This window comes from Physeter macrocephalus, chromosome 13 (assembly GCF_002837175.3).
Source record: "Physeter macrocephalus isolate SW-GA chromosome 13, ASM283717v5, whole genome shotgun sequence".
In the NCBI taxonomy this organism is placed as follows: Eukaryota; Metazoa; Chordata; class Mammalia; order Artiodactyla; family Physeteridae; genus Physeter; species Physeter macrocephalus.
The window spans coordinates 47,815,121-47,842,003 of NC_041226.1; the positions used below are offsets into that span (position 1 = coordinate 47,815,121).

The 26,883-nt window shown below is 37.7% G+C and overlaps 2 protein-coding genes across 5 annotated transcripts in view; one reads left to right on the forward strand and one right to left on the reverse strand.

The window, feature by feature from the left end:
* BORA (BORA aurora kinase A activator) overlaps positions 1-25,738 on the forward strand; it is a 29,013-nt gene extending 3,275 nt beyond the window's left edge. Inside the window, exons 3-12 of the mRNA XM_007110458.4 lie at positions 710-816; positions 4,114-4,159; positions 6,992-7,073; positions 11,216-11,281; positions 12,058-12,114; positions 12,533-12,759; positions 13,682-13,814; positions 18,003-18,610; positions 23,502-23,633; positions 24,925-25,738. Coding sequence (XP_007110520.1) covers positions 710-816; positions 4,114-4,159; positions 6,992-7,073; positions 11,216-11,281; positions 12,058-12,114; positions 12,533-12,759; positions 13,682-13,814; positions 18,003-18,610; positions 23,502-23,633; positions 24,925-24,990 — 1,524 coding nt within the window. The 3' untranslated portion in view covers positions 24,991-25,738. The remainder of the gene's footprint in view (positions 1-709; positions 817-4,113; positions 4,160-6,991; positions 7,074-11,215; positions 11,282-12,057; positions 12,115-12,532; positions 12,760-13,681; positions 13,815-18,002; positions 18,611-23,501; positions 23,634-24,924) is intronic.
* Positions 23,466-26,883, reverse strand: part of DIS3 (DIS3 homolog, exosome endoribonuclease and 3'-5' exoribonuclease) — a 32,578-nt gene continuing 29,160 nt past the window's right edge. The window contains exons 22-24 of one of the 4 annotated variants that reach the window (XR_008619012.1): positions 26,416-26,842; positions 25,942-25,985; positions 23,467-23,512 (exon numbers count right to left, since the gene is read on the reverse strand). The gene's annotated coding sequence lies outside the window, so the exon portion shown is untranslated. Of the gene's footprint in view, positions 23,513-25,765; positions 26,843-26,883 lie in introns of those variants that run through there. The other 3 variants (XR_008619011.1, XR_003682690.2, XR_003682691.2) reach the window with 3 other exon arrangements.

The window sequence follows — 26,883 nt, forward strand, 5'->3', positions numbered from 1 at the left end:
AGTTTTACAGTGATACACTTTATATTGAATCATTATCTGACTTCATGATTTTAAATTGAATAGTATTAAATTTTAGTTAGTCTTACTAAAAATAACAGAATGACTGCAACTTAATCCTCAAAGCAAGAATGCATGACATCTTGGGTTTTTAGGCCTGATTTTTCAAAAATATATTCTGAATTTACAGATTAGGATTTGGATAAATTTTTTGGTTTATTGGGTAGTTGAATATAGAATAGCAACACTGGTTACCACTCATAATTATTTTGAGGATCACCTATTTTATGAGCTTTTGCAGGCACTTCTGTAGTTAGGACTTTGTTTAATTTCAGTTCATTCTTGGTGAAAATAAAGACTTGATAACTCTAAGAGATTTTTAGTTTTACTTGGTCATGTTGCATCACTGATGATTGTTAATTGTGCAATTTCTATACCTTTAATACTCTGTGATTTTTCTATTATTAGTAATTTAAACAATCACCCGGAGGGAAGACTTGGATATTTTAAAGAGATACAGTCAAATCAGTTGATTTAGTGTGATTTGGTTACCATTTAATTTAGTAGTAAAGTCAAATTTTAAAATATGAGCTGTAAGACATTTTTATATTATCACCATTCACGTTAATTTTTGAAGCTGACCTTTGAAGTTAGCATTTTGATGAACTATTTTAGTATACTTTTACTCATAAGATCACTTTCTTTTGTTAAGACTCCAGGGGAATTTAGATGGTCTATTGATCAACTAGCCGTAATAAATCCTGTAGAAATAGACCCAGAAGACATTCATCGTCAAGCTTTATACCTAAGTCGTTCTCGGTAAGTTTTCCTTTTTCGCACCTAAGTGTAATAACGTACTCTCAAGTGAAGAGAGATTGGAAATTCCAAGGTTGAGTATTTGTATTTGTAAAGAAATCAGGGAGGAAAAATCATGATACAGATTTATCTTATCTAAATAAAGAGTGAGCTCAAAGAACTACATCCAGCAAGACTCCCTTGCTGACAGTTCCAAATCTGGGTAGGAGTCCTTTTCTTTTAGAGACAATTTCCTACCTCTGCTACTTATGGGACACCTTTGCTTCCCCAGCACTTGGTAGAAGGAAGCGCATTTTGAAATCTGTATCTTTGTACATGATTGTGACTTCTGCCATTGAATTTTTGTTTTGTTTTCCTTTTTGGTGGTATGGGATAGAGTAAAATGCTGTTTTATTACCACCTACATTTAGGGAAGCTGAAAGTCCCTTTACCAAGTTAAGACACATTGAATGGAAGAGTATCCATTATCAACAGAGAGAGCTTTTCTAGACATCATCCAGCTTTGACACTTGGGGATCTGATTTACATTATCAGCCTAGTAGTCAGAGCAGCCCTAACTAATGCTTTTGTTGATGTGTTGTATAGATTTCCAGGTACTAGTGTGTCTTAGACTCCTGTTACTTAATGATGCCTAAGGTAGTGAGACCATACACTTCTTTGGGGGAACATGCATACTTTTTTTTTTTTTTTTTTTGCGGTACGCGGGCCTCTCACTGTTGTGGCTTCTCCCGTTGCGGAGCACAGGCTCCGGACGCGCAGGCTCAGCGGCCACGGCTCACGGGCCCAGCCGCTCCGCGGCATGTGGGATCTTCCCGGACCGGGGCACGAACCCGCGTCCCCTGCATCGGCAGGCGGACTCTCAACCACTGCGCCACCAGGGAAGCCCCCATGCATACTTTTTGATTACCAACTGCAGTCATCTGTAATTACAAATTACAGATAGCAGTAGTCAGTAATAGTTTGAGGGACTCTTTTGTTGATGTCAGTTTTATAGTTTGATTTTTTTTTTATATTTGAAACAATCAAATCCTGATATGATCAGCTTTTAATTTTTGGTGCTAAGGTACATGTGTTATCAGTTTAAAGATAATGAATAATTCTTTTCCCTTTAACTAGAATTTAATCACACAAAGATGTACACGTATTGAGATGCTCTTGCAAATATTCGTCTGGCTTTTCTACCCCTTCCTCTTTTGGCTTGGTAGCTTGATGACCATCCCCTCATAATTAATTAATGCACATCCAAAGTGCTATAGAAAGGGACTAGAATGGGGATAGAGCATGAAAGATTTTAACTTAACACTAGATAATACCTTTGAGAGAGAAGGTGAAAAGAATATCTGAAAGCAAATGTGTCACGAATGAGACCAATTTTTTGTTTCACACTAACCGTGTGCTATACTTCGCCTCCTGTCTTCAGTATATTGAACCATGGACAGTCAAGAGAGATTCGTTGAACACTGTGAGGCACTGTAGCAGTACAGGAGGTTCTTCCTGCCCTGTAGTCAACAAAGTTGTGACACAGCATTGCTATACTTACTAGTAAATCCTGTATTGTTTGAGCAGGTTTATGAAAAGAATCTTGGTGTATTTCAGTAGATAGACCTGTAACGTAGAAGAGGGGCAAAGACCCTGATTTAAATTAACTTCCTCATGTAATTCAGTGAATGGTTATGGCTTCTACCAAGGATAGTGAGTATACTCTTAAAACATGTTGATTCATTCTTAGAAATAAGCAAAGGCTTCCAGTGTCTCTTCCTCTCTAACCCAAGTTCCCTATTTCAGTGCTTTCCACCTTTCTCATGCCATGCTACACATGAAAATGAGAACTGCATATCATCCTGGTGTAAACAAATGAGTCTGTCCATACAGGAGGTGAACAGTCCTGAAAGCGCCTCCCTGCCTTGCCCACCAAGGGTCCATTCAGGGCATACCTGTAATACTGGACCCTGCATGCATCATGCTGGTCGGGATACCCTGCCCTATATGACTCCTTAGAACCTTCCATGATCAGGCTCTACAGTGTTTGGCCAAACTGATTTTCACTGCTTCTAGCCATCACTTGAATATTTCAGGTTGTTAAAGTCCTCTGATGAAGCAGCAGAAGGTTTCTGAATGAGGTATTGCTAGATCAGAGCTTACTAATACTGTACGCTGTTATTGTTATGCCCTGTCATTTTGACCTGTTTATATCCACAATAAGATGAAGAGAACTGAGTTAGTAATCTCAAAATGGCTGTTCAAGCTGAGATATGTGGATTATTATTGTAGTCTATTTTCTCACACTTCCCTTATTTGAGAGATCCACTTGATTTTAATTTCTAATACACATACATTATTATAAGCTTTGTTAAGCTGCAAGTTATACATGAAAAAATTTGGAGAGAAAAATGTGTCTTACCAACTTACTGATGGTAAGCAAATATTCTTTCTGGGAACAGATTAAAGAAGTGGGCCCTGGGAATTCTCTGGTGGTCCAGTGGTTAGTACAATGTGCTTTCACTGCTGAGGGCCCAGGTTCAATCCCTGGTCAGGGAACTAAGATCTCACAAACTGCACGGCGGCTTGGCCAAAAAAAAAAAAAAGAAGTGGTCCTGCAAGGCTAACTGCTGAGTCCTTGGCAAGTATATGCCTTGTGCTTGAGACCCGACAATTTATATTAAATCTTACAGCTGATAAATTTGGGGTGCTATAATTGCGTAATGTATCAAAGTGGGAAAAAAAGAATTTGTTTGGACAAAGTTTTATATTTTATATTTCAAATTTTATATTATTGATATTTCATTTCAGAATTAATCATTTTGCCTGTTTATTTAGAACTGTAAGGATGATAGGTTTTTTTCCTTTTATTTCAGAGTAAGAGTTGATTCTAAAATTACAACTATGATAAACTTGCTATAATTGAAGAAAAAGAATTTGGACAATTTTTAGATTTCTTTGGAGTGACATACTTCTTAATTTGTGGTGATTAAAGGACAAAGTTTATTCAAATTACTTTCTTTACATTGTTAATAGTAACTTTAAAATTGTATCAATGTAAGCCTTTTAAAAGAAAATATTATTCCATTCCAACTGTGAATGGAAAGCGGGGGAGGTAGGCCTAACAGCACAAGGCTGAATGAATATCTAAATACTGTCATTTACGAAATGTGATAAGGTCCCAATTTTTCTTTTAAAATGAGCTTAACATTTGCCAGTTTCCAACGGGGAAAGAAACAATTTCTTTGAAAGGTTATTATTTTAAATGTTCAATCTGCTGAAGTAATGGCATGGTTATTTTTCTTCTTTATCTCTGTATAGAATAGATAAAGATGTGGAAGACAAAAGACAAAAAGCCATTGAAGAGGTAACTTAAAACTGTTACTGATCACGGAGCTAGTTAAGCATCGATTCTGCGTGCACAGCACCTCTAAGAGAGGAAGACTTCCTTCAGATCCTTTCCTGTCCCAGCTCCCACACCAGCCTACCCGTCCCCAGTCCCTCTCAGAGCTCCCCTAAGACCAGTGTTTTTGAGCTGTTCCAGCGCCTCTCATTGTAATGACCGGTTGAGTGCTTTTCTCCCCCAGACTGAATTCTTATTTGGCCAGTATTGTGCTTGTTCATCTTTTCATTCTCATGACCTAGCACAGTTGGTCTTCCTTGTGCCTTGGATGAGCACAAACCATTGTTTCAAGTTGGAGTTTACATAGAGCAAGTTGAATATTTTCAAGTCTTGAAAGTCTAGATTGGCCTCAGTAACGGTTTTATCTTTTGTTCTTGTTAGTTCTTCGAATTTTTAAGACATAGAATATATTTCATGAAATATAATAAACTGCTAAATAGGAAAAGTATATCCCAAAGGTAGGTGTTTTTTTTTAAAATAAAACGAATGAACTTAGTTTTTCACGTTTTGCTTTCTTTGTTTGCTGAGCTCTTAGAGAGTAAAGGTTGTCTATCTAGATATTTGCTCAAAAGTCTTCATGTCATGGCAGCATTTTTTGTTTTTCCTTTTTCCCTCACTAGCCCCCTCTACCCGCCTCTATTCCTTAGCTGCACTTGGATCTTCTGCACCTCAAAAGACTTCAGCTATGGCATGTTCAGAGATCCAGTGATGTGCTGGCCCCCATATTTCAGATATAGCCTATTTCTTAGGAAATCGTCTCATATGCTTTACTCCTGACAAACGTTATCTACTTCTTAATCTATCTAATAACTTCAAAATTTTAATTCTAATCCAGTCACTTGATTCCTCCCCAGTTGAATATTCTCACACTCTTTCCCATTTCCCAACATTTTCGGAAGTATGCTTTCTCTTTCGAATTCTCGACTTAATTTTAAAGGGAAATTCAGGAGAAAACTTAAGAAAATGAATTCAGAGTGAAGATTAGGGCCAATGTAGCAGAAGTTAATGTATCAGCCACAAATTAAATTCATACGTATACATGTGAAATACAATAGATACATGCACATAATAAAAACGAAAACAAACTGCAAAGAAAAAATATAAAATGAAAATGAAGAGCCTTTTGTTCCCTGTCTCCTTAAAAGTAATTACTGTAAAATTTCTAGAGTATACTTTCAGATTCGTGTGATCACGTGTGATAATAGCACATGTCCTTTAAATATTTGCACATAAGTAGGATCATCATTCTTATACTGTTTTGCCTCTTAATTTTTTGCTTAATAATTTCTTAGAATTTTTTTTTTTGATTATCAGCATATACCAGTTACTAGTAAATAGCATACATAGTATTCCATTGTATGAATGTATCATAACCTAATCCAGCCCCTACTGACAGATGTGTAGGTTGTGTTCAGTGTTTTTTCTATCACAAATAATGTGGCAGTGAACACACTTGTACATATATCTTGGTGAACTTGCTAAGTCAGAGGGTTTGTGTTTTCAGCTTTTGGTAGATTTTGCCATATTGTCTTCCCAAAAGGTGGTACCAATTTATTCTCCTGGCAACGTTACGATACTGCCTGTTTTCTCATATCTGCAATATTGGCTATCATCAAACGTCTTAATTTGTGCTACTCTTATTACTTTAAAAATTTCATCTTGTTATTTGGATTTGTATCTCTTTCATTCTCAGTGAACTTATACTTTGCTTCATGAGTTTGTGGGTCTTTTATATTCCTTTTTTTCTGGGAATTGTCTGTATCATCTCTGTTCCCCCTCCCCCCCCCCTCCTTTTTTCAACATCTTTTCTTCATGTTTTCATAGGTAGTTTAGTCAAGGAAGTTAATTCTTTGTCATAGGTATAGCAAAATATGAAGAAAATGTTCTGAGTTACCTCCAAAACATAGAGAGGGGAGGGGAAGATACTGTATTACTTACTGTATTAGGCTTGATTAATTTTATATCCAGAATGAAAGAGGAAACACATTTATCCAAATGCTGTATCTCCACGTCAGTATACTGGCCAGTGGTGTGCTGGTAAATTAACAACAGGCCCTCTGACTGTGGGAGGAGTGTGAGGTTTAGTGATTGCTGCTGTCCATAATGTAAATACTCCAGCCATGGCCAGTTTCAAGTTAGTGATGTGACATTGCTGAATGGGAAAAGAAATGTAGCAGTACACCATTATATGTAGGCATCCTGCCACACAGACACAAAAGACATAATTCACCTCAAGAGCATTAGACGCTGGTAAATGTAGTAAAATAATTAGCAAATGATGATTTCGAGTTTTTATTACCTTTATTTTTAATATAGTTTATTTAAGTTTACATAATTTTAATTTTAATATTGGCTTTGTTTGATAACTGATACACAGAATTCCTGAAATTTTAATAATTAGATCTTGAGAGTCAGCATGAGCCAGCTCCAGCGCACTATCGATACCCCGGCTTACACATATACATTTATCTCCATTTATTCCTTCCCTCTTCATCTGCCCTTTTGTCAGCCTCCCCCTCGTCTCCAAAAAAATTGGGGGAGAAATGAAACATATTTTCTTTATGGTTAATAACCTTAGCTTAATGTGCAAATTTAAGTGGTTGATTTAAAGTATTAACATTTTTCTTTCTATATACTTTAAATTTCTTCCATTTTTACCTTTGCTTTTTTTGTGCTTTTAAGTATGAAATTTTAAAATACAACTATGAAGTCATTATGTAACATGTTTGATGGTTATTTAACGCAGCTGCCTTTTCATATTTCATATGCCTAATTTTATGACTTTAATTTTCCTAGTTTTTCACTAAGGATGTCATCGTACCCTCTCCTTGGACTGATCATGAAGGGAAGCAGCTTTCAGAGTATGATTCCAGTAAATGTGAGTGTGTTAAAAATTGTTTGAGTAAAACTCATAAAAATAAAAAGCAATGAATGTAAAACAACATATAGTGAGTGTCAGTTTATCTGCTTTGGTAGGAAGCTTGCTATAAATTAAATTTCTGGCTACCAGAGGATTTAACTATTTAAGAGTTAGGATTCAAAACTTGACTAAAATATACTAAATTCTTTTTTTCTTGGCCATTCTGTTTTGAATTTCACTTTTTCTTTATAATCATTGTGAATATCAGTTATAATGATGGTTGCAGAGGATCTGTAGATGCAGAAATAGTTGGTATTGAATATAGAGCTGAATTGTTAATTTTTGCAGTGGTTTTGAAGGTTAATTTTTTTAATGAAATCCTTAAATTGCTTTGCGTTTTGCTAATTTCCTGGTTTCTTAAAATAGTAGAGGAAGGATGGGCATTTATAGGACCTCTGGGACAGTGTAATACAGCTGATTATCTGCAAAATTAAAAAGGAAGTTGAAGAGCAAGCCAGTAATCTTTCAAATATTTTTCTCCCTCTAGGAAATGGTTATCTCATATTTGCTCTCACTGCCCTTTGAGTTGTGAGCAATGTTCAAGTACTACTTGTTTATATGCATCCCTCATTTCAGTGGAATTGCCCGCTCTCCTGTGTAGCATACATTAATTATGCTCTCAGTATAAGAGGGAATATTTGTTCCATTCTTTATCAAAAACACAATACAGAAAAAATGGATTGAGCACTTTTCATGTGTCCAGACAGTGTTAAGTGCTTTCAGTATTCCTTACAACAGCTCATATTGAAGTAGGTGCTATTATTGGTCTCATTTTATAAGTGAGAAAATCTAGTTTTAGAAAGGTTAGCGCACTTGTCCCAGGTTACAGATATGATAAGGTGGCAGAACCTGGATTTAAAAGGAAGCATTTCAGTTCAGATTCGGAATCGTTGCAAACTAAAGGCGGCATGCAGTAGTGGATGGAGACCTGGGCTGTAGACCTTCCGTATTATGAACCAGAAGGGGTGACCTTGATCAACTTTTTCAATCTCTTTAGTCCTCAGTTTTTCATCTGTAAAATCAAGGGGTTAAACTAGATGGTTGTGTGATAACATCCCTCCCAGCTCTAAAATTCTATATCCAAGGTGACATATTCATAGATGGTAGGTTTCTTCCCCCCAGTTTTTTAATGTTGGATTTTTGAACAGGTGAATCAACCTTGTTACGTGATCTTTTTTATCACATCATTTTATATTCGAAGTATCCTGTTTTAGTTAAAGTGAGGCAGATCAGGAAGATGCTAAAAATACTGCATACAGCCTCTTTGGTATGCTCATCCAGCCCATGATGACAGAGTACAGTGGTTAGTTGGCGGGGGTGGGAGGGGGTGTTCAGGCCTGTGCTATCTACGATGGTGTTGGGAGATAGTTCAGTTCTCTGTGGGTCTCGCATTTCTATACATCTCATGAAGAGCGGCACGGACAGGTTTTGATCCAGACTTGTTTCAAGTACGTTTGTATCGTGAACATCCTTGGAAAACAGAGATGGAGTATCCGTCTGGAGCAGAGGGTAGGTTTGTTTGGCTGTCTAGTACAATAATGGTAACGTCTCCCTCTGGGGCAGGTTTGCTTGCAGCTTATAAAGAATGGGATTTCCCGTGCTTAGGGTTCCTCAGCTGGGGCACAGACCCTCTGTGTGTGCTGTATCCACCTGGGCTCTTTCATGTCCCTTCCTTGGGAATGAGGGGGCCAAGGGAGCTGACGTGAACCTGAAGCTCATGTTGCCTGCTGTGCTGAGAATAGTGAAGTCCCTTTGTCTGTGACCCGAAGCCTCCTTTCTTCAGCCAGCATCTATGCAACGTTGACACGCTAACCTGTCAGACCCTTTACAGTTCTTGACATATGGTAGCCACTAGCCACCTGTGGCTATTTACATTTAAATAAATTAAAATTGAAATTTTCGTTTCCTGGTCATACATTCACATTTCAGGTGCTCAGTAGCCACACGTAGTGGTGACCATATTGGCCCGCACGGGTATGGAACATTTCCATCATCACAGAAAAAGTTCTGGAAAACACTACCTTAGAGATTGGCAACCTCTATCTGTAAAGGACCAAATAGTAAATATTGTAGGCTTTGCAGACCATACAGTTTCTGTTGCAACCAGTCAACTCTACTGCTTTACCATGAAAGTGTATCCCTGATGATACATAATGAACGAGTGCGGGTGTGTTCCAGTAAAACTTTATTTACAAAAAGAGGCAACCAGCCCGATTTGTCTCGTGAGCGATCATTTGCTGACCCTCACTCTAGAGTAATGCCGTCTGGGTTTGAGTTGTGCCCAGTATAGCTTAGTAACTGTGTGAACTACGTAGCTTTCCTGTGCCTCACTCTCCTTCCCTATGAAATGATGAAATGAGATAGTGCTTCGAAGATCATGTACCTAGCACATGGTAAGTGCTCAGTGTTATTTACCCGACGAATAACAAAGACAATGGTGAGTCAGGGGGAAACATGATTTTGTTTGTACACATTAGCTTATGCTGTCAATTTTTACTGTTACCAGTATTTATGCAGCAAGGTGCTTCAATGACTGTACTACCCATTGCGTTTTTATTTATGGACTTGAACGAGAATTTCTCTGGGAACTATACGTAGGCTGAGGATTTCTGAGTTATAGGCTACATGTTTTCTGATTTGACTGTGCGGTGCCAGGCTGCTCGCCAGAATGACTGTACAGTCTGCACAGCCGCCCGCGGTGCGTAGGGTTCCCATATCCCCACATCCCTGCCAGTACGTGGCTTTCACATTTTTGCCTTTCTCATGGGTTGTTTGACATTCTAAATGATGGTTTTAATTTTCATTTCTCATATATTAACAGCCTTTTTATTTCCTCTCTTGTAAAACGCCTATTTCTAATTCCTTCCTATTGGAGTTGTTGTCTCTTTCTTTTTCCTTTTAATTTCTAAGATACCTTGTAGTTACATGTGTAGTTATCTTAGTTCTAAACATTTCACATGTCATCTCCGGTCACATATGTGCTACTTTTTGTCTTTGGTTGCCTAGAAATTCTTATTTTGGTGTAATCAAATCCATCCATTTTTCCTCATTTGATTGTGGTCTTAAAGTTATCTATGAAGTCCTTTTAGAGGAAACAACCAAGAAAACACTTGCAATACAGTTGAAAAGTGGTGTGAGAATGCTCCTGTCTGATCTAAGATGGAAGACACAGTTTAAGCTGAGACTTGAGTTAGCCGGACTTGGGGAATGGGGCAGAAAAGTCAGAGAGGAAAGAATATTAGAAATACCTAGAGGTGAGAGAGAGAACCTGTTTGTTTTTTGAGGTATTCAGATAATGTTCGGTTGGAGGACAGCTGTGCTAGAGACAGAGACAAGGTTTTGGAAGGGCTTTATTTACACCATTAAGGTGTTTGGACTCCAGCCTAAAGACCAAGGACATTACAGGGTTTTCGCAGCAGAGTGCCTTGGTTGCATTTGCCTTCTAGAAGGTCACACTGCCTACAGCAGAGAAGGCATTTGAATCTAGAATTCTATTTTTTTATTTTATTTTTTCACCCATTTATTTACTACCTGGTGCTTTTTCAAGTTAAGAAGCTTAGTATTAGTCATTAACTTCAGATTTTTTAAAAAATTATTTGCACCCATATTTTTGACTCCTCTCTTGGGGAAAAAAAAAAAACTGAGCACGGTTTTATTGATCAAATTTCAGTTTCTTTCAGAATGGCCTGGCGCTTTAATTCCGACAATTTATCTATTTCCATTTTGGAAAAGCATCAAGCAACAGAGGATCTGTTTGAGGACATTGACGTTGACTAACATGTGTCCCCAACCTTTTAAGGTTGACGTCATGGAGAGCAACGCTGCTTTCCCTAAAAAGTATCTCTTGGTGCCGCCTTACTTGCTGTGGTAATCCTTAAGTCTTATCCTTATGCTTCCTCAAAGTTGACAATCAATCAATTAATCAATAAAAAAACAAACAAACGTAGCAGAAACATGCCAAGTTATATACTTACATATGCAGACATTTAGTTTTTTAAATGTAAAAGTTTCCACACTTCATTTTTTTACTCTGGAAAAAGTAACCCTAAAGTAAGTGAAGAACAGAACTTGTAAGATTTTTCACTTAAAATGTTTTACAGGTATTAACGTCAATAATGAATCTCCAATTGGAAGAAAGCTGACCATACATTCTGAGACAAGCAATGGTGAGTATGAATGTAAATTGGAAAAGAAGTATGTTCCATATTAAGTGACATTTGATGTTAATTTCAGGACATGTGATAACACTTCACTCTGGAATTGAAGTTGTTTACCTTTTATGAATAAGCTAAATGAGAGCTGACCTTGAGAAACAGAATAGATATATCCAGCCATGTTTGAGAAGTGGCAATAGTGTGTTATTTTGTGGTTCAAATCATGTGAATCGAATTTTGGTTTTGGAAGGCATTCTTTTGAAAATGTGTTAATATTGCGAAATCTATCCCCAAATATATATAGGCTGGCTTCTTTTTTTCTTTCTTTCTTTTTTTTTTTTTTTGTGGTACGCGGGCCTCTCACCGCTGCGGCCTCTCCTGCCGCGGAGCACAGGCTCCGGACGCACAGGCTCAGCGGCCGTGGCTCACGGGCCCGGTCGCTCCGCGGCATGTGGGATCTTCCCGGACCGGGGCATGAACCCGTGTCCCCTGCATCGGCAGGCGGACTCCCAACCACTGCGCCACCAGGGAAGCCCCCTGGCTTCTTTTTTGATACAAGTGCCAGCAGCACAACCAGGAGTTAACTTTTACCATTAACAGGTTTACATCAGTGCTGGAAAGTGTGGGAAACAGGAAGGTGGCATGTTATGGAATGGGATGCGTAAAGTAAATAATTCAGTTTGTCTGGAGCATCATGGGGAGATGGTTGATGGGGAAGCACATGCTGGACTGCATGGGATACACTTGCATTGATTTAACCATGTTTGTGTTTATCTGCTTGCTTCCAGCTGCTTGCCAGACATTGCTGTCTCTTCCTGTGGATTTTAATTTAGAAAAGGTATTAGGTAAGTATTGTATTTGTTTAAACCTTTAATAACTTAAATAAAAGGTTTTGTTTTAATGGCTTCTTGTAAATGGGAATCTGTGGCAATGCCTCTTTCTAAAGACGTGGGGAAGCCGTCCTGAAATTTCTTATTTTTCTTTAATATGGCCTGAATTAGCCTTTTTATCATAGTGAACTTAACTATAGATATAAACTATTCATGAACACATCTTATTGGCACTACCCATACTAATAACGAGGCACTAAAAAAAGAAGGAATTGTTTCAGATTTCAAGCAGCACCTGTGCAGTTAAACTTTGTCGTCTTTTTGGAAAACAATTCAAACATATAGACTGGTTTTTGAAACATCAGACAACTGAAATATAATTGCTCTTCCAAATGACTAGCTCTGCCTTTTATTCTGTTAATATTAAATATAGGTGACTATTTTAGAGCTGATGAATTTGCAGATCAATCTCCTGGAAACCTCAGTTCTTCATCCCTCAGAAGAAAGCTATTTTTAGATGGCAACGGAAGTATCTCTGACTCCTTACCTCCAGCTTCTCCCAGAAGCCCTCGTGGTGGTGCTCAAGCATCACTTGAGGTTTTTTATTCAATAGAGTTATCTCCTGTGCAGTGTAGGAGCCCTGTGCAGACCCCGAGTTCGGTAAGAAGTGGACCACGTGGCTGGTTGGTTGGCTATAGGCATCTTGGACCTAGATGCTCCTATTACTCTCAAGAGGAATGATTGTCTTTTGGGTTTTATATTTCATGCGGATTAGCCTAGTTCACATTTTGTCATGAGGTATAGAGGAATGTTTTCGGTCAGACTCTCCAATTTTGTATTTAGAGGTAAATAAGTCTCAAGGAATTTCAGGGTAAGGTACTTACTGAATTACGGAAGATTTTCGTATAACACAACTAGATTGGTGTTAGTGGACTAACTTAAAATTTTTCATAAACTGCTACTTGGTTTGTGTAAATACGGTGCATTTATATTTTATCTTATCTAGTATATTTTGGAACAGTCTTCTTAACTATCCTTGTTACAAGATGCCTTGCCTTTTGGCGTTTTTTTGTTGTTGTTGTTGTTTTTACCTTTTTTTTCTTATTAAAGTATAGTTGACTTACAATGTTGTATTAGTTTCAAGTGTACAGCAAAACGATTCAGTTACACATCCGTATATATGTTTTTTTCAGATTCTTATCCCTTATAGGTTATTACAAAATACTGAGTAGAGTTCCCTGTGCTATACAGTAGGTCCTTGTTGATTATCTATTTTATATATTTTTATATATATATATATATATATATATATATAGTGTGTATATGTTAATCTCAGACTCCTAATTTATCCCTCCCCACCTTCCCCTTTGGTAACCATAAGTTTGTTTCCTGTGTCTGTGGGACTGCCTTTTGGTGTCTTGCCTTTTGCCACAAAGCAAAGGTGGCATCTTGCTTTGGGGTGAATAACCAAAGTTATACAACCTAGTTTATGAATGTGTTTTCAAAAATAAAGATAAATAGCACTTGGTGTAACAGCTAAGGAAGAGAACCGTGTAATTTTGTTTATTTATTTTTATCACAGGGGCAGTTTTCTTCTAGCCCTATTCAGGGTAGTGCAAAAAAATACAGTTTGGGAAGCATAACCAGTCCTTCACCTATTTCTTCACCCACTTTCTCACCAATTGCATTTCAAATAGGAAAGACACCACTCTCAGGTATGTCTTGTAATATGACCCCCAATTAAAATTTATATTGCCAATATTTGTTATTAAAGAGTCTCTTTTTAGCTTGTTCTAACTACAGAGCTCCAAATGACCACTCACCCTTTTAAAATTTAGAAACTTGGATTTTTTTTTTTTTTTTTTTTTTTTTTTACAAAAGGAACAATTTACTTTCAAAGACTGAAATTCTCAGCAAAGTTCTGCTCTCATGTCAGAATACAGGTAATTTGACTAGCAGTATTTATACCAAACATCTTACAAGCAGAATCAAAGAAAGATGGCTGTTGTAGAGATAAGTTGGTTTCGGTATGCCTTCCAGTGTGTAGGTTCAGACTTTGGTAATCAGATATTCATATTGATATTGTGTAAAGATATATTTGTTTGAGTAAAGTTTTTAGGTAGTGTGTGGGAATTTACATATTTTTCTTTGCAATATGTCAGTTTTTCCTTGAAAAAAATTACAGCACTTCTTGAAAAGTATTCACAGTTTACAAAACCTATTCATAGTAAATACAATTGGAAAACTGAAAACTATTTTTGTTAGTCTTCCTTTTATATATGTGTATGTCTGTATATATCTCCACACATATATGAACACACACACACACACACACACACACACACACACAGTTCTATATCCTGCTTTTTTCACAAAACATTCTATTAGGAGTATTTTCGTAGGTCATTTAAGTCATTTATTATTGTTTGAAACCATGATTTTGAATCACTATATGATATTCCATTTCACGGATGTATCTTTTGTTTTCAATCATTGATAAACATTTAAATTATTTCTAATTTTTCCTTGTATGTACAGTGTATTGTACATATTTATTTCTTTAGTTTAAATTCTCAGAAGTGGGATTATTTGGTGATAAGGGATGACTGTTTTTAAGGCTCTTGAGGAATTTTATCAAATTTTCTTCTTAAGAAGTTGTACCAATTGAAATTTTCATCAATGGTGTGTGAAAAGTCATCTTTTTCCCCATCTAGCAACACTGGTCTTACCATTCTTTTTGATGTTTGTTAATTTGGTACATTACAAAAAGGTCTCTTACTGCTTTATTTTTCTTGTCTTTGGTTATTACAATGTTGAACTTTTTCCAAATGTTTATGGGTCATTTGTTTGGGGGGATTATTAGTTCAGACTTCAGTGGTTTTGTTCAACAAATGGTCTCTCATTGCTTTAATTTCCGTATTTTTTTATTATTTGTGTGACCAAACACTTCATATGTTCATTTACCGTTGGGAGGATTGTTTATATGCTTTTGCCCATTTTTTTAAACTTTTGTTTTTATTAAGCTAACGAAGCTATAAAAATTATTAACTTTTAAGGCATTTTGATCATTTTGTTTACCATTGTTAAGCTCTTTATTGTTGCAAATATTATTTTGCAGTTTTTTGTTTGCCTTTTAATGTTGCTTATAGTATTTTACATAAACAGAAATAGATTATTACATATTTCATTTACCAGGTACAGCTGTTAATCTGCAGCTGTCAGCTGGTTTGTTCTATTATCTCGGATGTGAACAACATTGTTACAGTAGCAATATGCTTGTGAGGGAAGAATTCTCAGGGAATAAAATATTTTGTTTACCTGAAAAAGGGAAAGTACCAGAGGAATTATTTTTGAAGAGCCTCACCCTATTTATGGATACACATTCATTTGTGCTGTTATTTTTAACACCAAAATTTCACTTCAGGAAACAACACCACTGTTGTTAGAGAAATCCAGTTTTTCTGGCATGAAACATGATGATGACCATTTAGTAATGGCTTTCCCATGTCCATGTTTTCATGATGTGATTTTTCCTTCCCAATCTTTTTTTTTCCCACTCCCAATCTTTTAGAGCAAAGGAAGTTAATCCATTCTCCTGATGCTTCGTCTGGAACAAATTCTAATGGAAATACCAATCCGTGTATCAGAAGTCCTTATATAGATGGCTGCTCACCAATTAAAAATTGGTCTCCTATGAGACTTGAGATGTGTACAGGGGGTGCTAAGTATCGGCCCTCACTGATTCGGATACCTTTTACTCTCGAGGCTCACAGCGAAGATGAAGGAGACAAGGCAGATGTTCCTTCCACAGACGCCTCCTCCCTAGCCACGGGCACGGCTGGAGTCCACCTGCCGCAGTTGGATGGTGACGCGTGTCCACATGGGGCGCACTTGGTAGTGACCGCCATGTCTATTACCCAGAACCAGTCCGGTGCTTCTGAGAAAGAACTGGCACTGCTGCAGGATGTGGAAAGTGAGAAGGAAAATAACACTGTGGATATGGTCGATCCCATAGAGATAGCAGATGAGACCACTTGGATTAAGGAGCCCGTTGATACTAGAAGTTTACCCATGACTGACTTTGTGAGTGGGATCGCCTTCAGTATTGAAAACTCTCACATGTGCATGTCACCTCTCGCAGAAAGCAGTGTCAAAATGACCACTCACCCTTTTAAAATTTAGAAACTTGGATTTTTTTTTTTTTTTTTTTTTTTTTTTACAAAAGGAACAATTTACTTTCAAAGACTGAAATTCTCAGCAAAGTTCTGCTCTCATGTCAGAATACAGGTAATTTGACTAGCAGTATTTATACCAAACATCTTACAAGCAGAATCAAAGAAAGATGGCTGTTGTAGAGATAAGTTGGTTTCGGTATGCCTTCCAGTGTGTAGGTTCAGACTTTGGTAATCAGATATTCATATTGATATTGTGTAAAGATATATTTGTTTGAGTAAAGTTTTTAGGTAGTGTGTGGGAATTTACATATTTTTCTTTGCAATATGTCAGTTTTTCCTTGAAAAAAATTATAGCACTTCTTGAAAAGTATTCACAGTTTACAAAACCTATTCATAGTAAATACAATTGGAAAACTGAAAACTATTTTTGTTAGTCTTCCTTTTATATATGTGTATGTCTGTATATATCTCCACACATATATGAACACACACACACACACACACACACTTCTATATCCTGCTTTTTTCACAAAACATTCTATTAGGAGTATTTTCGTAGGTCATTTAAGTCATTTATTATTGTTTGAAACCATGATTTTGAATCACTATATGATATTCCATTTCACGGATGTATCTTTTGTTTTCAATCATTGATAAACATTTAAATTATTTCTAATTTTTCCTTGTATGTACAGTGTATTGTACATATTTATTTCTTTAGTTTAAATTCTCAGAAGTGGGATTATTTGGTGATAAGGGATGACTGTTTTTAAGGCTCTTGAGGAATTTTATCAAATTTTCTTCTTAAGAAGTTGTACCAATTGAAATTTTCATCAATGGTGTGTGAAAAGTCATCTTTTTCCCCATCTAGCAACACTGGTCTTACCATTCTTTTTGATGTTTGTTAATTTGGTACATTACAAAAAGGTCTCTTACTGCTTTATTTTTCTTGTCTTTGGTTATTACAATGTTGAACTTTTTCCAAATGTTTATGGGTCATTTGTTTGGGGGGATTATTAGTTCAGACTTCAGTGGTTTTGTTCAACAAATGGTCTCTCATTGCTTTAATTTCCGTATTTTTTTATTATTTGTGTGACCAAACACTTCATATGTTCATTTACCGTTGGGAGGATTGTTTATATGCTTTTGCCCATTTTTTTAAACTTTTGTTTTTATTAAGCTAACGAAGCTATAAAAATTATTAACTTTTAAGGCATTTTGATCATTTTGTTTACCATTGTTAAGCTCTTTATTGTTGCAAATATTATTTTGCAGTTTTTTGTTTGCCTTTTAATGTTGCTTATAGTATTTTACATAAACAGAAATAGATTATTACATATTTCATTTACCAGGTACAGCTGTTAATCTGCAGCTGTCAGCTGGTTTGTTCTATTATCTCGGATGTGAACAACATTGTTACAGTAGCAATATGCTTGTGAGGGAAGAATTCTCAGGGAATAAAATATTTTGTTTACCTGAAAAAGGGAAAGTACCAGAGGAATTATTTTTGAAGAGCCTCACCCTATTTATGGATACACATTCATTTGTGCTGTTATTTTTAACACCAAAATTTCACTTCAGGAAACAACACCACTGTTGTTAGAGAAATCCAGTTTTTCTGGCATGAAACATGATGATGACCATTTAGTAATGGCTTTCCCATGTCCATGTTTTCATGATGTGATTTTTCCTTCCCAATCTTTTTTTTTCCCACTCCCAATCTTTTAGAGCAAAGGAAGTTAATCCATTCTCCTGATGCTTCGTCTGGAACAAATTCTAATGGAAATACCAATCCGTGTATCAGAAGTCCTTATATAGATGGCTGCTCACCAATTAAAAATTGGTCTCCTATGAGACTTGAGATGTGTACAGGGGGTGCTAAGTATCGGCCCTCACTGATTCGGATACCTTTTACTCTCGAGGCTCACAGCGAAGATGAAGGAGACAAGGCAGATGTTCCTTCCACAGACGCCTCCTCCCTAGCCACGGGCACGGCTGGAGTCCACCTGCCGCAGTTGGATGGTGACGCGTGTCCACATGGGGCGCACTTGGTAGTGACCGCCATGTCTATTACCCAGAACCAGTCCGGTGCTTCTGAGAAAGAACTGGCACTGCTGCAGGATGTGGAAAGTGAGAAGGAAAATAACACTGTGGATATGGTCGATCCCATAGAGATAGCAGATGAGACCACTTGGATTAAGGAGCCCGTTGATACTAGAAGTTTACCCATGACTGACTTTGTGAGTGGGATCGCCTTCAGTATTGAAAACTCTCACATGTGCATGTCACCTCTCGCAGAAAGCAGTGTCATTCCTTGTGAAAGCAGTAACATTCAGGTAAGGTATTTGAATATTCTAGAGTCCTTTCCTTGGTCCCTTGGTGTTGTTCATCCTTTCTTTTGTAAGATTATAGTGAGAAAGAAAATGGGTTGTATCTGAGACTTATAGCATTACATATGTATTTTTAATCAGTACTAAGTGATATCAAGAGGGTTAGTTCTTTTAACTTGGACTGATGATGCATATATTTAATATTCACATTCACTGATATTTATTTGGCGTAGGAGAATAAGAGAGCAGAAAAGAAATCAAGCTGCTCTGTTTTTACAGACTGCTAGAATCCGGCAACTTCTCAGGGTTCACCTCTCTTTCCCGTGGAGCTAGTTCCCAAAGAATTCAGTTTCTGGTGTAGTGTTTGTATTCTAAAAATACAATAGTTTGGGGCTTCCCTGGTGGCGCAGTGGTTAAGAGTCCGCCTGCCGATGCAGGGGACACGGGTTCGTGCCCCGGTCCGGGAGGATCCCACATGCCGCGGAGCAGCTGGGCCCGTGAGCCATGGCCGCTGAGCCTGCGCGTCTGGAGCCTGTGCTCCGCAACGGGAGAGGCCACAACAGTGAGAGGCCTGCGTACCGCAAAAAAAAAAAAAAAAATACAGTAGTTTTGGGTTTTCCTTTATATAATTTAAGAAAAGCAGTTTAGAGCACTTTTATGTATATTTCTTTTGGACTTTTAAAAAAATGTGATTTGTAACCACCCTTTTTCATGTAATCATACATTTCCAATTTTGCAATATCTGGCAACAGGAAAGCATGATTCATGTGACAAATACACTTCACAGCTAGCACTTACTTTCAGAAAGACATTTGTTCCACTAACTGTCATATTCTTTGAGTTGAGAGTTTTGAAAGAACTTTAAACTAGAAAGGCAATTCTACCTGCCATTTCATAGTAACAATATCTAACACTTATGTAGCTCTTACAGTATGTCAGGCATTATTCCAAGTACTTTACACATGTTAATTTGTTTAATCTTCACAACGGTCCTGTGAAATAGGTATACTATCATCCACATTTTACAGATGAGGCAACCGAGGGTCAGAGAGGTTCGGTCAGTTGCCTGTATAGCTAGCAAGTGGTGGAGTCAAAAGATTCAAATCCTGGCAGTCTGGATTCCATGTTCTTCAATCCAAGTTTATACTGACCCATAGTAATAGTTAATACTACACAGTCTTCCAGTGTGCCAGACACTCTTCTAACCTCTTTACAGATACTAATTCATCTAATTCTCACAACAACTCTATAATGCTTTAGTGCTGTCAGTTTTGACATGCTAAAGTGTAAAACTCATGGAGGGATTTTAAATGATCCCAAATCACATATAATCTTTTGCTCATATTTTATGCCTATGTTGTCTATCCTGACTTCTAGGATTGTTGCTCAAAAAAATACACTAGAACCGCTTTTACATATTCCAGCTTCTAAATTTGGTTCCTAAGTAAAGAAGCACATCCAGTCAAACTTAGCCTTAAAGGTACTGTTAACTTTTTTGCTCTCCTTTTTTCTTACTGCCTCTTTTTTTCAGAGCATCTATAGAAGCGTTATAGAATACTTAGATGGAAATACACATTAATCATCCAGTCCAACTACCCCTTGGAAGCCTGTCTCATTATAAATTGCCATCACTCTCTCTGCCTGAGTGCCCGCAGGAGTATCCCAGCCCATCTTAGAGGACTTCTCTCACCATTTACAAGCCTCTTCCCTAGCGAGCTGAACTATGGTTCTGTCTGTGATATCTACCAGTCAGTTTCAGTTTTATCCTTTGGGTCATATCATAATAATGTGTACTGTTTGCAGAACATTTTGTAGTTTAAAAATGTTTTCTATACATTCTTTCCTACCACAGGGGTAGCTCCAAACATTCGAAGACAGTCACATTTTCCCAGGGCCTTTTGACTTGCTTTACTGTGACGGGTTGGCCTCCAAGCATTGTACACAGCTGTATTCCTGGAATATCACTTCATCATCCTGAGAATTCCCTTAACCTCTCGCATGTTCTGTACCCTGTTCTTCTGTTTCCTGGTTTACTTCTCACTTGACTGGAACACATTTTCCGGTAGCTTTCTGAGGAAGAGTACCTTTTTCAAGATACTGCACGTCTGATCACATGTTCTTTATTCTCTCACATTTGAGTTTGGAAATAATTTTCCTTCAGACTTTGTTTCGTTGATTCTGTTTTCAGTGTTGCTGGTGAGAAATCTGAAACCATTTTAATACTTAATCTTTTGCATATGGTCTCTTTTTATCCCTTTCTGGAGTAAAGGATCCTGAAATTTCAGCGATTCTTTGGTGTGGGTTCCTTTTCTTCAGTTGTACTGGGCACTCAGAGGGCCCTTATGATCTGTAAACTCATGCCCTTCACTTCTTGGATCTTTTCTTGAATAATATCTTAGATTTCTCCTCTATCGTTTTCACCGTTCTCTGGAACTCCTTTTGATTCTCCAATTTTAAAAAATCTTTTCACAGTTTTTTTAACTCCCTTTTGTTCTAATTTTTGGGAAATTTGCTCAACTTCATACAATAACCCTTCCATTGAGTTTTTATTTTTTTAATCTTAAATTTGTAAGCTTTTTTGTTTGTTTGTTTTGCTTTTGGTATTAATTTAAACATCTGTAGAGTGGCTGGCAAAGCGTTGCATGGTCTGGCCTTTCCCTTACTCTCCAGCCTCATTTTGTTTCCCTTCCTTCTCTGTTTCAGTCACATTGGCTTTCCAGAGTTTGGAATACCATGTTGTCTCCCTTGACGCCTGTGGCGGGTAACGAGATGACCTGTGTTGTCTGGTTGGCACATAGTAGGCACTGACATTAGTAGTGGTCTGGATGGGAGCCAGTGTGGTAAGCCACCATGTTATGTTAGGGGCACCCATGATCCTTCTCTTCCTAGAGAGTGGGACAGACTCCCTGTGTACCATACTCCCTGCACCACAAGGGTTTTGTTCAAATGGAACATCACTCCCAGGAGTAAACAAATATGCATCCATTCCCCAAAACTGGAAACATTTTTCTTAAGATGATGATAGAATGCACTTTCTGGGCTATTCTTATGTTTATGTTGGGGGCAAATGTAGTCTTCCCTTCGCTGATCATAATTTGCATAAAAGGGTGTAAGTGCAAGATGACTGCATTGTGGGTTGTGTTGTTTGGTGTTCGTCACTGTGCACGTAAGTGTGGAGTGTGCAGTGAGTGGACAGGGGCAGTGGGGCCTCAGCTCTTTGTCATCTCATTCCGACACTGTGAAAGTTACCCCTTCTGAGCCTTAGCCTCATTTGTGAAGTTAATAGGGTGCCGCAAGGAGAAAATAAGAATATTACACGGAGTGCCATACAGGGCTGGTGCTTTTTTAGGCCCTCATGAAATAAATATTTGTCATATTTGTACCAAAACTGAAGTTTGCTAGTCCCTTTTCCTCTTTTGCTCTTTTGGGCTGTAACAGTGTGTTGCAGAATGCTATAATTTTAATTAAAATGAAAGGCTGAGCTAACATCTAGAGCCATTATACACGTGGTATTATTATGAAGGTAAGATTTTTATTTCAACGATGGGTATGAGTATAATGTAAGCCACCTTTTAAAAAATGTGTATTGTTTTGAATCCTCTTAAAAGGTAGCTTGCCATTTAGGTAGATTTTATTTAGAGATGCAAGTAAGTCATTTAAGACAAGCTTGGTAAATGAGTTGGAAGAAGTTGATTGCAATCTTCATTTTCATCTACTGGGTGTGAGCACAAAGTAACAGGGAAGTATGTTCTTAGTGGCTCGTACACTGACTTTCACGAAAATTACAGGGACTTCCCTGGCGGTCCAGTGGTTAAGACTGCGCTTCCACTGCAGGGGGCGCGGGTCTGATCCCTGGTCAGGGAACTAAGATCCCATATGCTGCGTGGCGCAGCCAAAAAATAAATAAAATAGCCTAGAATTTAAAAAAAAAAATAAAGAAAATGACAAGATATGTTTTATTAGAAGGAATTGTAGTAACTACTTTGAAGAACAAGCAATTTTATGTTTATTACTTTTAAAATGCATTCAATATGATCAATATTAAATTGTATTGTTAATACAATATTAAATTGTATCATTCAGTTGTGAATGATAGTGTATAGTGATTCATTTAAATGTTTGAAAATATTGTCCTTGGGCTTCCCTGGTGGCGCAGTGGTTGAGAGTCCGCCTGCCGATGCAGGGGACACGGGTCCGTGCCCCGGTCCGGGAGGATCCCACATGCCGCGGAGCGGCTGGGCCCGTGAGCCCTGGCCGCTGGGCCTGCGCGTCCGGAGCCTGTGCTCCGCAACGGGAGAGGCCACAACAGCGAGAGGCCCGCGTACCGCAAGAAAAAGAAAAAAGAAAAATAGATTGTCTTTATATATAATTACATATATATAACATATTTTATATAAATATTTTAAAATAAATTTACTTATTTAAACATAAAAGTTCCTCAAAATACATTTTGTGGTCAAGTGAATTACACTTTGCAATGTTACCTGTGGTGGTTTTTTTTCTCTCTCTCCTTCTCATTCCTGTCAGATGGATAGTGGCTATAATACACAGAATTGTGGAAGCAATATTATGGATACAGTTGGAGCAGAAAGTTACTGCAAAGAAATTGATGCACAAACCTTGGAAGTCGAGAATAAATCTCAAGTTTTTAATATAAGCAACGGGAGGGGCCACAACAGCGAGAGGCCCGCGTACCGCAAGAAAAAGAAAAAAGAAAAATAGATTGTCTTTATATATAATTACATATATATAACATATTTTATATAAATATTTTAAAATAAATTTACTTATTTAAACATAAAAGTTCCTCAAAATACATTTTGTGGTCAAGTGAATTACACTTTGCAATGTTACCTGTGGTGGTTTTTTTTCTCTCTCTCCTTCTCATTCCTGTCAGATGGATAGTGGCTATAATACACAGAATTGTGGAAGCAATATTATGGATACAGTTGGAGCAGAAAGTTACTGCAAAGAAATTGATGCACAAACCTTGGAAGTCGAGAATAAATCTCAAGTTTTTAATATAAAGGTATGGAAAAAACAGAGAAAGCTTGATATGGTTGTAGTTTTTTAAGTATTTACTAAACGTGACTATTTTCAGCCTATTTTTTTCCCGTTTTGTGTAAAATTTCGTTAATTATTATCTGTTGATGCCTCATCCCGTCTTCAGTTCATTTAATAGCAGGAGAAAGTGCTTCAGAACTTTATTTTCCTACCTCTTCTGCTGTGAGGGAGCATAAGAGAATAGGTGGGGGAAGGAGAGCCTAGTGCTGCTCTGGAAATGGGGCTTGAAATCAGTTCCTTTAAGCGAAAAGGGGCACAGGAGAGGGTGTCCAATAGGAGGGAGGTGGAGGGTTATGCCTCTAATATTGGCTCAAAGCTAAACTAAAAAAAGCATCTTGATTACTAGAGAGGGAAATAGTACAACTGAGAGATTGTACATCAGTTACAAGCACTCAAACAAAGGTAAAGGTTCTTTTCTTAAAATCCAAGCCTTTAGAGATAACACATGTGTATCTAAAAAACTGAGTATTTATACAAAAGTATACTGTTGAAGTGAACACTTACTGAACCTCCAGATAGGATGGTTATGTCTGTATACGGTTGGCGAGTTCCACATCCATGGATTCAACCAACCTCAGATCAAAAATATTCAGGGCAAAAAACCCCACAAAATCCAGAGTTCCAAAAGTAAAACTTGAATTTGCCATGTGCCAGCAACTATTTACATAGGACTTACGTTGTCTTTGCAACTATTTACATAGTATTTACACTGTTTTGGGTATTATAAGTAATCTAGGGATGATTTAAAATATATGTAAATACTACGCCATTTCATATAAGGGACTTGAGTATCCATGGATTTGGCTATCCTTGGGGGTCCTGGAACCAGTCCCCCATGGATACTGAGGGACAACTGTATTCATATTTGAAGAATCCCATCATAATTTTAGGCACTGATCAGGAGAATCTTTGATTTTTATATGCCAATTTATTAATAAACAGTAAACATCAAGTGTGCAACTAAACATAACTCTCCAAACGAATATTCAGGTTTAATATGGAGGCCACGTTATTTTACCTTTCCTCCATTTTGTCATGAGGTGGGACTGTAGTTGTCCATTTAAAAGCAAGCAAGCATTAAGATACAGGAAGTACTTTTATGATACCGAACACTGATTTGCAACAAAATGTACCTTCGCTGTCCCTTTAGAGTGCATAAGGAAGTTTGCATCTCGGTTTTAAAAACAGTTCACATAATTGTTATATCCTTGAATGGTCCTATTTAAGCTGAAAATAAGGTATTTTCTTTTTCACAGCAAGACCACTCAATGCAAAGGTGTTGGATGAAAATTGCAAATCGTCCTCAATGCAGCAGCCCATAGAGTACCTCTCTCAGAACCAAAGACTCTAACTGGACAGCTCCTCACATATTTTCCACGCATGGGATCCATAATGTGATCGTGATGGGGAAGAAACTGCTTCGGCTAACATGCTGAGCTTTTTTTTCTTTCCCTCCTTAATGTGAAAAATCAAGGGCTTAATTTAGTGACAACAGAAAAGCTCCTGGAACTTTCAAGAAGTTACTGAAGTACAAGTTCATTTTTTATCAATAAATATTTTTGTACTGACCTTGAGTGATGTGTTTAACAAAAAACTTGAGTGATAACTTTGCTCCTGCCCTGCAGGGTCAATGAACTGCTTCTTAGTGAGCCTTACTGACAGCACTGAATTTAGCAGAAGTTCTGGGAACATGTGGAACTGTGAAGGTGCTATGTCTTATTTTACTTAAAAGTATGTGAATATACAGATGAATTCAAATTTATAACCTTTGTGAAAGAAAGAAATTTGAGTTAGAGAGGAAAATTAATCGAATTGGTAGAAAGAAGGTTAAGCAGGTTTCCAGCATTTTTCATGCTTGAACTATTTGTTCGTTTCAGTGTAGAAATTCTTAGTTCCAGTGATAACTGGTCTAAAAAATGTAGATCTTCATGTATTGTTATTATTAGTGGAGTTAATGTGGGATGCCCAGAATGTGTCTCCATCCCTAGGGTAGGGAACCTCCTTTCCAGCTCACATTTGGTACGGAGAGGAGTTAGTTAAGAACACAGGAGAACCAGGATAAACTGGGGGGGGGGGCACAGGAAGGGGGGGGGGGGGGGGGGGGTTCCCATAGAGCTTTAGGCTTATGAAGCTAGGGTTGGACAGACATGTAACTAATTTTTAAAAATTAAATAAATAAACTTATATTCATGTTGGGAGTAGAATGGGTATATAATCTGGGGGAAAAATATTCTTTACCTTTGGAGAATGTATACTCATATTTTACAAATTACCTTTTAAAAGCTGTGATTCAGGAGGGAATAATTCATGCGTAGCCCTAGGAAATAAAGACATGCTATCATTGTGTCACGTCCTTCCTTACTTTTCTGCAACTTGTAAACTTCCTGCCAACCTGCAAGACTTATTTCCTGCTACATGCCTGGCTCACCCTCCCCCCTCTGTACACTAAACATTAAAGCCATTAGCCACTAGGTCCATTGCTAAAGATTAGTGCATTAGGAAGTTGAGTCCTTAATCACAGGCTTTAGAATTAATAGGAACTTAAAACAACTGTTGTACATTAAGAGGGATTCTAGATCCTAAGGGTAGGTGCTTCCCTGGCTGGGTTTTTTAATAGCAAAACTCAAGAAACAAAAAACAAAGTTGTGATTGTAACTTGGATTCACATCCTCCTCTGTCACTAAGGACCCAAAATAGGCCATAAACCATCAACCTCCCACCGGTTAAATGGGAATAATAGTCCTTACCAAACAGGGCTTTTTATTTTTTTTTTATTTTTTTTTAGTTTTTTTTGTGGTACGCGGGCCTCTCACTGCTGTGGCCTCTCCAGTTGCGGAGCACAGGCTCCGGACGCGCAGGCTCAGCGGCCGTGGCTCACGGGCCCAGCCGCTCCGCGGCACGTGGGATCCTCCCGGACCGGGGCGCGAACCCGCTTCCCCTGCATCGGCAGGCGGACGCGCAACCACTGCGCCACCAGGGAAGCCCAAAACAGGGTTTTTTAAATGAACTATTTCATGTCAGCTGCTTAGCATAAGAAGTGGCATTCGAAGCATTTTAGATTAGCAAGGAAGAGGCTTCAGGGTGAAAATAAGGTTTCTGGTCATCTTGAACTACTCGATAGAGACTAGAGCCTGAAGCAGGCCTTCTTCATAGAAGAGGTGTAAGAACACAAACCTGGAAAGACAGACAGACATGTGAGGTCAGAGCATAGCCTT